Source organism: Anastrepha obliqua, chromosome 2 (assembly GCF_027943255.1).
Source record: "Anastrepha obliqua isolate idAnaObli1 chromosome 2, idAnaObli1_1.0, whole genome shotgun sequence".
Classification (NCBI taxonomy): Eukaryota; Metazoa; Arthropoda; class Insecta; order Diptera; family Tephritidae; genus Anastrepha; species Anastrepha obliqua.
In genome coordinates, this window is record NC_072893.1 from 112725952 (window position 1) to 112739747 (window position 13796).

General features: G+C 34.7%; 1 protein-coding gene across 1 annotated transcript; it reads left to right on the top strand.

Moving 5' to 3' along the window:
* Nucleotides 1–251: 251 nt before the first annotated feature.
* On the top strand, nt 252–13548 carry LOC129237197 (isoleucine--tRNA ligase, cytoplasmic). The gene is made up of 6 exons (XM_054871714.1): nt 252–775; nt 864–1482; nt 4015–4647; nt 4789–5639; nt 5708–6203; nt 12543–13548. Exons 1-6 carry the CDS (start codon nt 606–608, stop codon nt 13428–13430), a joined length of 3657 nt encoding a protein of 1218 aa, XP_054727689.1. The 5' UTR covers nt 252–605; the 3' UTR covers nt 13431–13548.
* The last annotated feature ends 248 nt before the right edge of the window (nt 13549–13796 follow it).

Genomic DNA, 13796 nt, shown 5'->3' on the forward strand with positions numbered 1-13796 from the left:
GTTAGAAAATATAGCTCTCTGAAATAATAACAGTGCTCTCTGAGATTTTGGATTCCTATAAGTTTTGTCTTTTACAAGGCGCATGTATTTTGCATAAATTGAGAGCGGTGAGAGAAACATGCTGCCATATCATTTTTCCACCTATTTTGACAAATATTCCTCCAAATATACCATACAAAATAGATATTCCGTCGAAATGTAAAGCATATGGAAACGCTGCAAAGCGAGCAAATAAGTAAAACGTCAAATTATAAACATAGACCTTAGAAAATATCGCCGGTGCACTTGTGTGGACGTACTGTGTAAAAACCTACAAGTTTCTATGAAAGTTGATTAAAATATAAGTCTGGACTAGCAGAGCACTTAATTCTGCAGTTAGTCAAACACACTCTCGTTTTATTATTAGTTTACGCCGGCTATACAAGTGCATATTTACAACAAAAGTCGGTATTCGCAACAAAGCACACTATTACGTCATACATACGAGTATTTGCCAGCTAGTCAAATTTCAACCCACGAGTATAAACTATAAGTGTCAATAGGGACTGACAGTCGCTATACATTTTCTTCAGTGAATGGTTTAGTTGGATGCTTGAACGCTTAAAATGGTGATTAATAGCAAAATCACAACTGCTTCTAAGCATTTGCATAGCAATGATATTGAACGCGTACCGGAGACAATCCACTTTCCAACTGAAGAGCAGAATATATTGGAAATCTGGCAAAGAGAAAAAACTTTCGAGCATTGCATGCAACTATCCGAGCACAGGCCACGGTAAGCGAAAATATATGTACTCGTTTATATGTGTGTATGTTGATGAAGCCAGCTGTCTCACACGTTGTACTATAATTTCCTCATTTAGATACACTTTCTACGACGGCCCTCCATTCGCCACCGGTCTGCCGCATTATGGTCACATTTTAGCTGGCACAATCAAAGACATTGTGACGCGTTATGCCTACCAACAAGGCTATCATGTGGAGCGCCGCTTTGGCTGGGATTGTCATGGTTTGCCGGTGGAGTTTGAAATTGACAAACAATTGAATATACGTGGACCAGAAGATGTGGCTAAGATGGGTATTGCCACATACAATGCTGAATGTCGCAAGATTGTTATGCGTTATGCCAAAGAATGGGAGGAGGTGGTGACGCGTATGGGGCGGTGGATTGATTTTCGAAATGATTACAAAACACTCTATCCATGGTACATGGAGTCGATTTGGTGGGTTTTCAAGCAACTCTACGATAAGGGGCTCGTCTATGAGGGTGTCAAAGTGATGCCATATTCCACAGCCTGCACAACGGCACTGTCAAATTTCGAATCGGGTCAGAATTACAAAGAGGTGGTAGACCCTTGCGTGGTGGTGGCTTTTGAGACACTCAATATGGAGAATACCTATATTCTCATATGGACAACTACACCTTGGACGTTGCCATCAAATTATGCTTGTGCGGTTAATCCAAATTTCATTTATGTGAAGGTATGTATGTGTGTGTGCATTTATTTCAATGGAGAATGTGAGAGTATTGCAAAAAAGCCAAAAAAAAAAGATCAAAAATCAGCAAGATTTTTGAGCTACTTGAGATATGCTCAAGCACTTTATTACACCAAGAGTTAATCAGCTATAAAACTTTATACCTGATGGCTGTTATTTATAATATTTACAGTAGAAGCCCGATAAGTGCACTACCGATAACTGCAATTTCGCGGAAGGTACAATTCGATTTTGAGTCCATAGAAAACACGAAAAAAGCAATAAAAAATTGCAATTTTCGGTCGCAAAAGAATTCTTGTTCGAAGAAATTTTTTACTTAATACGGCAATGTATTTGCGTTCATCACGCGCGAAGACACAGCTTTATAGCTATGCACAGTTATGGTTCTCGGAATTATTGCGACCAAAAACACTGTTCTCACGCTTTGTGATTTTTGATTTTTACAAATAACTGTAAAATTGTAGCGCTGATGTCATAAAATATGGCATCGAATCGTTTGTGACATTCAACACGCGTTAGTTTCAAGCTGGTTCTTGAGAGTAAAACAATCGTTCGGAGTTTGAATCAATTTTTTTTGCTTTCATCAAATAAAATCATGGGAAAAGTGAAAAAGAATCTACATTTTGTTACATTGAAAGAAAGAGATGAGATTCTCCAAAAAATTGAAAAAGGCGTTAAACAACGAGATCTTGCATTCGAATACAAAGTTGATTGGGCAACGATTTGCCGAATAAAAAAACAATCCCGTTCATTAAAAGGAAATGCATACAATTCATTTTCACTTGGAAATAAACGGAAAACTTTGCGGTTTGGCAATCATCCAGAGCTCGAGAAGCGTTTGTACCAGTTTTTCATGAATCAGCGGTGACGAAATGCTCCTGTTTCTAGCTTGATATTGAAAAGCAAAGCATTAAAATATTTGATGAAATAAAAAAGGATGGAGAACAATTCAATGCAAGTGATGGATGGTTTTCGCGATTCAAGAAACGCTTCGGACTTCGCTATTTGACTGTGACTGGTGAATCATTATCTTGTGATCCAGAAGCCATTGAGCCATTTAAGGAAAAATTGACGGCGAAAATCGCTGAAAAAGGATATGTAACATCACAAATATATAATGCTGATGAAACGGGGCTCTTTTGGAAACTTTTGCCAAATAAAACCTACGTTTCGAACGATGAAAAGAGTGCTCCAGGCAACAAAGTTTCAAAGGATCGAATCAGTGTTCTTTTGTGTGCAAATGGTGATGGCAGCCACAAAATAAAACCATTAACGATCGGCAAATCTATGAATCCGCTTTGTTTTAAAAATTTTCGTCTACCGGTGAATTATGCTAGCAACAAGACTGCTTGGATGATGCGGGATGTTTTTAAAAAGTGGTTCTTTGATAATTTTGTCGAAGAAGTGAAAAAATTCTCCAAAGAAAATGATGTTCCACCCAAAGCATTACTCTTGATCTATCAAGCCCCATCTCATCCGCCCGAAGAAGAATTAGTTTGTGGTGAGATCGAAGTGATGTATTTTCCGGCCAATTGCACAGCGATTTTACAGCCAATGGTTCGAGGTGTTACTAACTTGACGAAAATTCAATACAAAACATTGCTAATGGAAACCATAATTAGTGAAAAAGATTCTTCATTACATGAACTATTGAAAAAAATTGATTTGAAAACCGCCGTGATCATGTTGAGCCAAGCATGGGGGAAATTGCTCCCTGAAACGATCGCTAAATGCTGGAAAAGCGTATTGGGTACAAGCCCAACAGTTGAGGTGATTATTGAATCTAATCCAGACGATATGCCATTGGATATCGAAATTGACGACCCCCTTCTTGTTGGAGGATTACAACGGTTAAATGAGATGGTCGAAAACTATGTGGGTGGAGCAGACACAGATGAAATCCGCAATTGGGTTTTGGAATTAGGAATAGATGAAGGTGATAGTGAAGCCAATGAACCCGAAGATACTACTCAAGAAGAAACAACCTAAAAAGTCCAGCATGAATCGATTTTTGGCTGTGTCAATACAATTTTGAAATGGGGTAAACAGAACGATGTACTGTCATTCAATCAGATCGCTTGTTTGCATGATATCCGATCAAAAGCACTTGAAAAGAGTTACGAGAAAACGCGATCGAAAATAACAAAGTTTTTCCAAAAAAATAATTGAATTTTGGAGCACACACTCATATGTCCTTCCGCATTGATCTCTTTGTATTAATTTCAATAAATATGTGTTCATTTTTCTTGAATATCGACCTTTTGAGCTCATTAATTGCATTGAATAGAGTTAAAATACTTTTCCCTAGGTATTCCTCGATCCACAGGAGAAATTCGCAAAAGTGCAATTTTTCGCTAAGTGCAATCATTGCTGAAATTTTCCAATTGTACTTATCGGGCTTCTACTGTATAATAAATACCATCGGTTCGATATATATTAATTTATTAAGGAAATTAAAAGAAATATTTTATTAAAGCGTATTGTTGAACTTTCTATTAATATTAATTTTATTTTCAGGTTCTCGATAAGAAGAGTCAACGCTTTTATATTTTGGCTGAGTCTCGCTTAAGTTCCGTCTACAAAACCGAGGATGATTATGAGATTGTGGATAAATTTCCCGGTCAGAAATTAGCCAACACTTCATATAAACCACCATTTCCCTATTTCCTCGAAAAAGGTGCAGCAGTGAATGCTTTTCGTGTACTTGTCGACGACTATGTGACCTCAGACTCCGGTACCGGTATAGTTCACAATGCGCCCTATTTTGGTGAAGACGATTATCGCATATGCCTAAATGCGGGCATTATAACGAAATCCAGTACGCCCATTTGTCCACTGGACGAAGTGGGACGTTTCACGGCAGAAATCACAGATTTCGTTGGTCTATATGTTAAGGATGCTGATAAGCAGATAATAGCGAAACTTAAGCAGCTCGGCACACTATTTTCAGTAGGACAAGTTAAACATAGTTATCCCTACTGTTGGCGTTCGGATACACCTTTGATTTATAAGGCAGTGCCCTCTTGGTTCGTGCGTGTCGAGCATATGTCGCAGAACTTGCGCGAGTGCAGCGCGCAAAGCCATTGGGTGCCGGAGAACGTGCGAGATGGGCGGTTTGGTAATTGGCTGAAAGAAGCGCGCGATTGGGCGGTAAGTTTATTTGCTGCATTGTTGTTTGTGGTATACATTTATTACCGTTGCTTTTTTTCGATAACTTCATTCCACTTTTTTCCTCAATACTCAGCATATTTGTCTGCATGTCTTTTATATATTCATTATTCATATTTCCAGATAAGTCGCAATCGCTATTGGGGCACACCCATCCCCATATGGCGCTCAGCCAGTGGCGATGAAATCATTTGCGTTGGCAGCATTGAGCAATTGGCGGAATTATCTGGCAAACGTATTGAAGATTTGCACCGTGAGACGGTCGATGAAATCGAAATCCCGTCCGCCATACCAGGTCATCCACCACTTCGTCGCATTAACGCTGTGTTCGATTGCTGGTTCGAGTCCGGTTCAATGCCATTTGCTCAACAACATTTTCCTTTCGAAAATTCCCATAGTTTCATGCGTAATTTTCCGGCTGATTTCATTGCCGAGGGCATTGATCAAACACGTGGGTGGTTTTACACACTCTTGGTTATTTCCACGGCGCTTTTCAATAAAGTGCCCTTTAAGAACTTAATTGCGAATGGACTTGTCCTGGCTGCTGATGGTCAGAAAATGTCAAAACGTAAGAAAAACTATCCTGATCCCATGGAAGTGGTGAAAAAATATGGCGCTGATGCCCTACGCCTGTACTTAATCAACTCGCCAGTGGTGCGCGCCGAGAACTTGCGTTTCAAGGAGGAAGGTGTGCGTGAGATCATTAAAGACGTTTTCCTGCCACTCTACAATACTTATCGCTTCTTGTTGCAAAATATTGCGCGTTACGAGAAGGAAGATCTGCGCGGTCTGGCACGTTATCAATATGACAAAGAACGACATTTGCAGTCACTGGAGCACGCCACCTTGCTGGATATTTGGATAGTTTCTGTGAAGGAGTCTCTAGTTGAATTCTTCGCCAAAGAGATGAAACAATATCATCTCTATACTGTGGTGCCTCGTTTGACTAAGTTCATAGATCAGTTAACCAACTGGTGAGTTTCCAATTTATTCGTTTTTTAACAACAACAACAACTAAACTTTTTCTTCCTACACTTCCAAGGTACATTCGCTTGAATCGCCGCCGACTCAGAGGTGATCAAGGTGAAACCGATTGTCTTCAAGCCTTGGATACACTCTATTCCGTGCTCTTTGCACTGGTTCATCTGCTAGCACCCTTTACGCCATTTCTCTCCGAATACATTTACCAGCGCATTCTGCCTTTTGATCCGAACAGTGCCACCTTTGCAGGCACAACTTCAGTTCATCACCAATTAATGCCACAGGTTAATTCGAAATCCATACGTCTTGACATCGAGAAATCGGTGTCGTTGATGCAGACAGTTATCGAATTGGGTCGTGTCATGCGTGATCGCCGTACAATGCCTCTGAAATGTCCGCTCTCAGAAATCATCGTAATTCACAGTGATCCACATAGTTTAGCAGCCATCGATAGTCTGTCAGATTTCATACTTAGCGAGTTGAATGTTCGAAAATTGACACTCAGCTCTGAGAAGCAGAAATATGGTGTTACGTTGCGTGCAGAACCGGATCATAAGGTAGGAATATGCATGAATACATTAAGGGGGGGGAGTAAGGGATAAACGCTAAAAAAAACACTTTTTTCATGAATTTATTGTAGCGAAACGGTTCAAGTCAGTTTATTAAAAGTTGTTGCATATTATAAAAGAACATTTCAAGAATATTTGATAAAGTTTTCATGTAAAAATATTGCAAAATGAGCGAATGAGAGCACATTTACGTAGACGTCTTTTCAAAAATACATTTTGCAGTAGTCAGCATATCTTAGCGTAGAATCATCTGAAATCAAAAAAATCGAATAATTTAGTTAAAGTATGAGTTAAACTTCCCCCCAACGTTTATTTTGACGATTTATTTTCATTTTCAGCCATTTGGTAGTCGTTTGAAGTAAAAAGTGATTTTTGACGAAAAAATGCCGCCATTTTGTAGGTGTAAAACCACCTTAATATAAAAAAAAAATGGCGAAAAAAAACGTTGCGGGGAGGTTTTTTATATGTAAAATATGTGTGCAAAATTTCAAAAGGATCGGTTGAGTAGTTTTCAAATGCCAATGACTACGCACTTAAAAAAAAAAGGTTCGAGAAAACCGCGTTTAAAGTTTGTAACGGACTACGCGCGCAACTGCTGCGTCTCGGCAGATGTTTGAGGCGGCTCGGCTTTATGCTCTATAACTTAAAAAGTTTTGCTCGGATTGACTTAAAATTTTAACACGGTATTTTTGAAATGTTTTACTACAATAACATGCAAAAAAAAAAATCGATTTTTATCCCTTCGTCGACAAATACGCTTGTTAGCTGCCGTAATACTAGAAAATAATTGTTTATTTAAAAAAAATCTTAAATTACTATTTCTCAAGCTGCTCCGCAATACCAAACAATTAATGAAATTTCAAACGTTTTAGTGCAAACGTACAAACTGCATCCACTCTCTTGTTCTTCTCTTTAAAAGTTCGATTATTCTTCATTCACAATAGATATTAACTGTCATTTTGCCGCAATGTTACCATCGAAAATTCCTATAATCCGCCTAAATTATGAGAATCAAGTTAAGTTGCACTTAACTCCTGAGCTAATGCCGAATTAGTCGTTAATCCCGATTAACGCCGCTGACGGCTATAAGAACAAAAAATAGCGTTACGATCTTATTTTTGGATTGACTTCTGACAGTTTTTTGGTTGGTTCGAAAGGAAAAAAAGGCTGAGCTTTCCTTTTCTACCACGATATATTTGCTTATAATGTCTAAATGCGTGGACCGAATTTAAAAATTATAACACGTAAATGTAGTCACTATATCAGCCTTTTGATTTATATTACTTTTTATAAATTAAAATTAAGAATTAATAGCAATATTCAACGTTAAAAATGCACCTTTTTTGCATAAGCTTGAAAAAATGCCCTATTACAGAAGCTTATTTCACTTAAATACAAACACAGAAAAGTAACGAATTCACTTATAAACACTCTTTATTAATTGAAGATTTGATTTAAAGTTATTTTCACTAAATAATACTACAAATTCTATTAGAATTTTATTATTACAAATTTTATTATTACGAACGATGAGAGAGAGAAGAACAAAGCGAAATGAGAAAAACCCAGTCAACCTAAAGGGAATAACTCTTATATTATTATTTTTATTATTTATAGGGGCGCTTTTTTGATTTCAAATATACATATACATATATAACAAAAACAAATATTTTTACAAATACTGAAAATTTGGAATAAAAATCGCGCGATTTTTAGTCCAAATTTTCGCCTGCGGCCCTTTTTTGCTTTCAAATATACATATATTTTACAAAAACAAATATTTTTACAAATGCTGAAAATTTGGAATAAAAATCGCCTAAATTTTCGCCATCGGCACTCATAACTTTTACTATAAAACAACATTTTCATAAGTGCTTGCTGGGTTGCCGACTGCTGTATTCTCTTCTCTTCAACTGTATTTCAGTACAAACTGCAAATGTGGTCGGATAAAACCTAATTTTTAAACTTCTCCTGGGGGTTCTATAGGGACCCTAGGAGGTTGGGACTTTCACAGTTATAATGGTGTGACCTTGCTCTTTCTAATGGGCGTGGTGGGTGGTGCCACGCCCCCTCCCCCTCCGCCCCCCATTCAAATATATCGTGGTAGTAAAGGAAAGTTTTGCCGAAAAAAATTCCATTATTGAATATTAAAATTTCACTTTATAAGATTCTGAAAATATGTAATTTATTTAAAAAATTGAAGAACTCTAAATTTTAAACTTAACGAAATCTTTATTTTGACCTTTTTTTTGGTTTTTGCCACTTTAAACTTAAAACATTACTACTTTAAACTTGAAAATTTGAAAGCTGTAGACTGATATAAAAAGCAATGTTATAAAAATCGATTTATGTCAATTTGGAAAAAAATCGGTTGATTAGGTTTTAAGTGACACGTCCCGTCAATTGTGCGAGATTTTCAAGATTTTAAATTTGAAAACTTTTACACTAAATCTAAATAATCCATTATTTTTAATTTTTGTTTTGCTAAAATGGCTTGAAAATGTTTTATGATCGATCTTTAGCTCCTGGGCAATGCTACGACCATTGTGCAGATCCATAAGTAAACACACTCCGCTGGTTGTCAAAAAATGCGCTGTAACAAGGGTGCATAAAAAATTATTAAGGGATCTAGAGCTCGAAAATTTAGAGTATTTCCAGGAATTTTTTTTACAATACAAAAAACATTTTTTATGCTTTTTATTAAACTTCTTTTACATACAAAAAGTTTTTTTTTTTTTTTTAATTTTAATAATTTAATAATGGCGCTGAAGTTGACCCTCCCGAAAAATTAGACCTGGACGGTGTTGTCAATTTTGACTCTTCTACTTAACTGAAATACAAAAACCAAAAAAAATTAATTAATTAATTAAAATTGAAAACTTTTACACTAAATCTAAATAATCCATTATTTTTAATTTTTGTTTTGCGAAAATGGCTTGGTTGTCAAAAAATGCGCATGTAACAAGGGTGCATAAAAAATTATTAAGGGATCCCGGTGGTCTAGAGCTCGAAAATTTAGAGTATTTCCAGGAATTTTTTTTACAATACAAAAAACTTAAAAACAAGATTTAAAATTTTTAGGCTTTTTATTTAACTTCTTGTACATACAAAAAGTTTTTTTTTTTTAATTTTAATAATTTTAAAAATGGCGCTGAAGTTGACCCTCCCGAAAAATTAGACCTGGACGGTGTTGTCCATTTTGGCTCTTCTATTTAACTGAAATACAAAAACCGAAAAAAAAAATAAATTAATTAAAATTAGTATGAGTGTAGCTATATCCCGTACTTGAAAAAAAATTTACAAAATGGCGCGGTTTTGAGTTTGACACTCTTAAAATCGGGTTTTTTTTCAGTTCAAGCCAAAAAAAATCGTTTCGAGATAAATGAGTTTAAAGTTTGAGGTACAGGAGCGCGCGGACCGCACTTTACCTAGTTAATGGGCTGTAGAAGCTGTAATATTGGGAATTTCCGCATGAAAATTTATATTATTATAAAGTATTTATATACTTTCGAAATATCGAAAAAAACAAAAAATCGATTTTTTGAAATTTCTAGACCATTGGGTTCCCTTAAATTTCTTAGAAAATCCTATTAAAAAGCCTAAAAAATTAGGTAAAAATTCAGATATTTCTCAATAAGAAGCATTATTATAACTAAGAAATATACTAAAAATATTTGTTATTGTAAATTTTCCTAGTCAAAGATATTATTTTCTATTTTTTTGTTGTTAATATTCTACTGTTTTTAATATTATTTTCTTTTTTTTTTTTGTTAATATTCTACTGTTTTTAATATATTTTTTTATTTTTGTTTTTGTAAATTTTTCATTGATTTTAATGTTATTTTTTTTTTTGTCGATAGTCTATTGTTTTTCATGTTACCATACAAATTTTAATTTGCCATAGCAACCCCGCCAATACTTTTGTTTTTGTCGGGACAACTAGCAAGTACAGCACTCAGACAACATTAAGTCCATTGTACCGCACTCGGGTTCCCTTTTTAATTTTCGTTAAATCTACCCGGCCTCTGAAAAAATCTGAGTAGATCTTGTGTGGAGCCAAGGAGCCATGGTAGCTTCTTAAACAGCAGTGCCAAAGACCTGAAGCTTGCGTTCCCACGACAGCCGGTTCTTCGTAACCGGAACGACCCAGTTTTATAGCGAACGAAGACCACGCCGACGCATAAAAAGTGGTCCTCGCCAAAACGCGCAAGCAAAAAGCCTGCCTGTTAAAAAATAAGAAGAGTATTTTTACTTGCATTTTTGTACAATGCCTACGACTACTAACATACCGGTAAACTTCGATTATTTCTGTGATTTTATCGACGTTGCCGAAATTTTCTTTAGCATTAAAAATACCTGAACGGAATCGACAAAAACCACGAAAATGCACGTAATTAGCTGTTACAGTATTGACACTATAAACACCATTCACAATTTCAGCGGCCTGGCATGCATTTTCGCTTTTATCAAAGAAAAACTATAAAGTGTAGCGAATTTTCTCTAAGTTGACCTCCATTGCGAATACCCTGTAACTCACTTCAGAATGGAACAAACAAAAATCGAATTTTTTAGTATGAAATGTCACCTTGAAAGCGAGCATTAACTTTAAATTAGGTCTGTTCATGTAAATATTATTGAGTAGCTTGCCAGTAATTTAAGGCCAGGTTACCCTTGATTTGTGTGCTTTTTTAAATAAACTTTATTCATAGTACAAAATATATTTATTAACCAATTTTTTTACATGTGAAAAAACAAATATTAAATTGCTTAAAAAAATTTTTTTTTTTTTTTTTCAAATGGTGGCTTTCAAAATGGCTGCTAAATTTTAGCTGATTCGTAGTTGGATGCCATCATATCTCGAAAACGAATTATCTGAAAGTAAAAAATCAAACGGTTTCATCTTCTGTATTGAATTGGTTATAGCCGCAAGCAGAATCACAAACATTTATTGTTATTTAAAAAAGTTATAAACAATTAAAAGTGAAAAAATAGTGGCAAAAAATTCAAAAGTCCGCCATTTTGTTTTTTTTTATTAAAAATATTTGATTCTGCTTGCGGTCATAACCAATTCAATACAGAAGATGAAACCGTTTGATTTTTTACTTTCAGATAATTCGTTTTCGAGATATGATGGCATCCAACTACGAATCAGCTAAAATTTAGCAGCCATTTTGAAAGCCACCATTTGAAAAAAAAAAAAAAAAAAAAATTTTTTTAAGCAATTTAATATTTGTTTTTTCACATGTAAAAAAATTGATTAATAAATATATTTTGTACTATGAATAAAGTTTATTTAAAAAAGCACACAAATCAAGGGTAACCTGGCCTTAATTTCCCAGAATTCGCTCCCAAAGAGAAAAAAATATCAAAAAAGTGCATGAACGCAAAACCAGTACAATTTGCATGTTTTACGAATAGCTGATTAAATTATTTGCCAAAAAAATCACAGAAATTTAATTTTTTTCACTTTTCATGTTACTCAAAGTTTAAAACATTTTATAAAATAAAAATACAAACCTAAAATTTTCAAATATTTTCTTTTCTTTATGTTACTTTTTTTTATGAAAATTATTTGTTTTTAATTTTTTTTATGGAAATTATTTTAATTTTTTTATATTATTTTTTCTTTATTCATTTATTTATTCAGAAGCGCAATAAACACAAAATTTTTATGTTTTACTTTATGAAGATAAAAAAAAATGAAAAAAAATTTTCTTCACAAATGAAAAAACAAAAAATAAATAAAGGAAATAAAATGAAAAATAACGAGCTTCGGAATCACATGATTTTATTTTCTCCACAATAATTTGTTACATATCATCATCGCTGTCAGATGAAGAACGATCCATCAACAATTGCAATTCGCTAAATTTAATTCGTGTTTATTTTTACTTTGCGATCAGCTGTTTTTCTCACTCTCAAACTCTTACAAGTAAAAATTTATCTATTTAGTAAGAACTTGCAACTTCCCCTTAAAATGAAATGTAATTTTGCTCTCTCACTTTCCCCTACTTTGCAAGTTTTTTCAGTACATGAACATCAAAACGTGATAATTTGTTGCAAACTATTTACTTCATGAGCAGACCTATTGTTTGATCGATACTTTACGAGATATCGATCACTCCAGCCATCTGCAGAGAAAATAATGGATTTATTCTTCTACAAAAAATGTTTAAGCAAAAGAAAACAACGATATTTGAAAGTTGTAAAGGAATTTACCCCTTAGATACTTTATGCCGTGAACTTAACTCTATTACTTTTTTATTTATTTATTTTAGTGCCACAAAATAAATAAATCCTGTTTATTTTCATTACTTTTTATTTCAGACACTGGGTCAACGCCTAAAAGCCGACTTCAAATCTATAATGGCTGCTTTAAAATCACTTACCGATGAGGAGATACAAACCCATGTATCCAACGGCTACTTCACTATATGCAATCAACGTATTGAACTCTCGGAAGTGCGGCTAATTTATTGTGTTTCGAAAAATGTAGGAACCAACTTGGAAGCGCATAGTGAAAATGATATACTCGTACTATTGGATATGACACCAACCGCGGAGTTATTGGAGGAGGGATTAGCGCGTGAAATCATAAATCGTATACAAAAGCTAAAGAAGAAAGCGAAGCTAATACCGACAGATGAGGTGGTGATTTTCTATCGCGCAATTGAAACGAATAATACGAAAAACAATGAGTCGAGCAAAACAACAGCTAAAGAGCTAACAGAAATTGTTGTTAAGCACAAAAGCTTGATTAAAGCTGCTATAAAATCGGAACTATTGGAATATAGTGAGGAAAATATATGCAAAAGGCACCCCATTATCAATGAGATTGCTAATGTGAAGGGTATCGATTTAGAACTGACTATTTGTACAGCAGAGGAAAATCGTCTGCACTCTCATACCCGTATAATACTCGCCGATGTATTCTCACCCCGTTATGAGCGGAGTAGAAGTGCGAGTGTGGGTTTGAAGAATACCGCAACGGGCGAATTTATTACGCTGCCCGAATTATATGCTGAGGTGGACTTGAACTTTGGTCTGTATGGTGTGAGTTATAGTGTATTTGTCTTTGATGAGAGACAACAGCAAGTACGCGCACTGCAGGCTATGGATTTAAATGAGAAAATAAATGGGCAGTTGCTGGTGGTGGCACGGGAGGCGAGTGATGTGGACGGACAACTTTTTAAATCCAATGCAAAAGCTAAATAAAACGTTAAATATGAATGTAATTGAAATTTGGATTCATTTAAGAAAACCATTTTTATATGAATTTTGTGGTTAGGCTTTGATTTAAAATAAACGAATTATAATTATTAAAAAAAAATTGCTTTAATAATTTTGAAATATTGCAAACATATAGGTATTTGAAACTCATTATTTTTGTTTTTAGTTGTAATTTAAAAATTACTTTCCAAAACTGAGTCGAAATGAAGCATTTTTGTTTTCGAGTTGAATTCCTTGTTTAAGGCAAAAAAGTAAATAAATAACAAATTTAAAACAAAAAATCTATATCTAACTTTTTTTAAGGATATGTTGTTACAAATAGATTTTGTTGATTAATAAGAAAGGAGCAAA

Coding starts and splice junctions, on each gene's coding strand:
- LOC129237197 (XM_054871714.1), top strand. CDS start 606: ATGGTGATTAATAGCAAAATCACAACTGCTTCTAAGCATTTGCATAGC. Junction 776..863: donor CTATCCGAGCACAGGCCACG/GTAAGCGAAAAT, acceptor TTCCTCATTTAG/ATACACTTTCTACGACGGCC. Junction 4,648..4,788: donor AAGAAGCGCGCGATTGGGCG/GTAAGTTTATTT, acceptor TCATATTTCCAG/ATAAGTCGCAATCGCTATTG.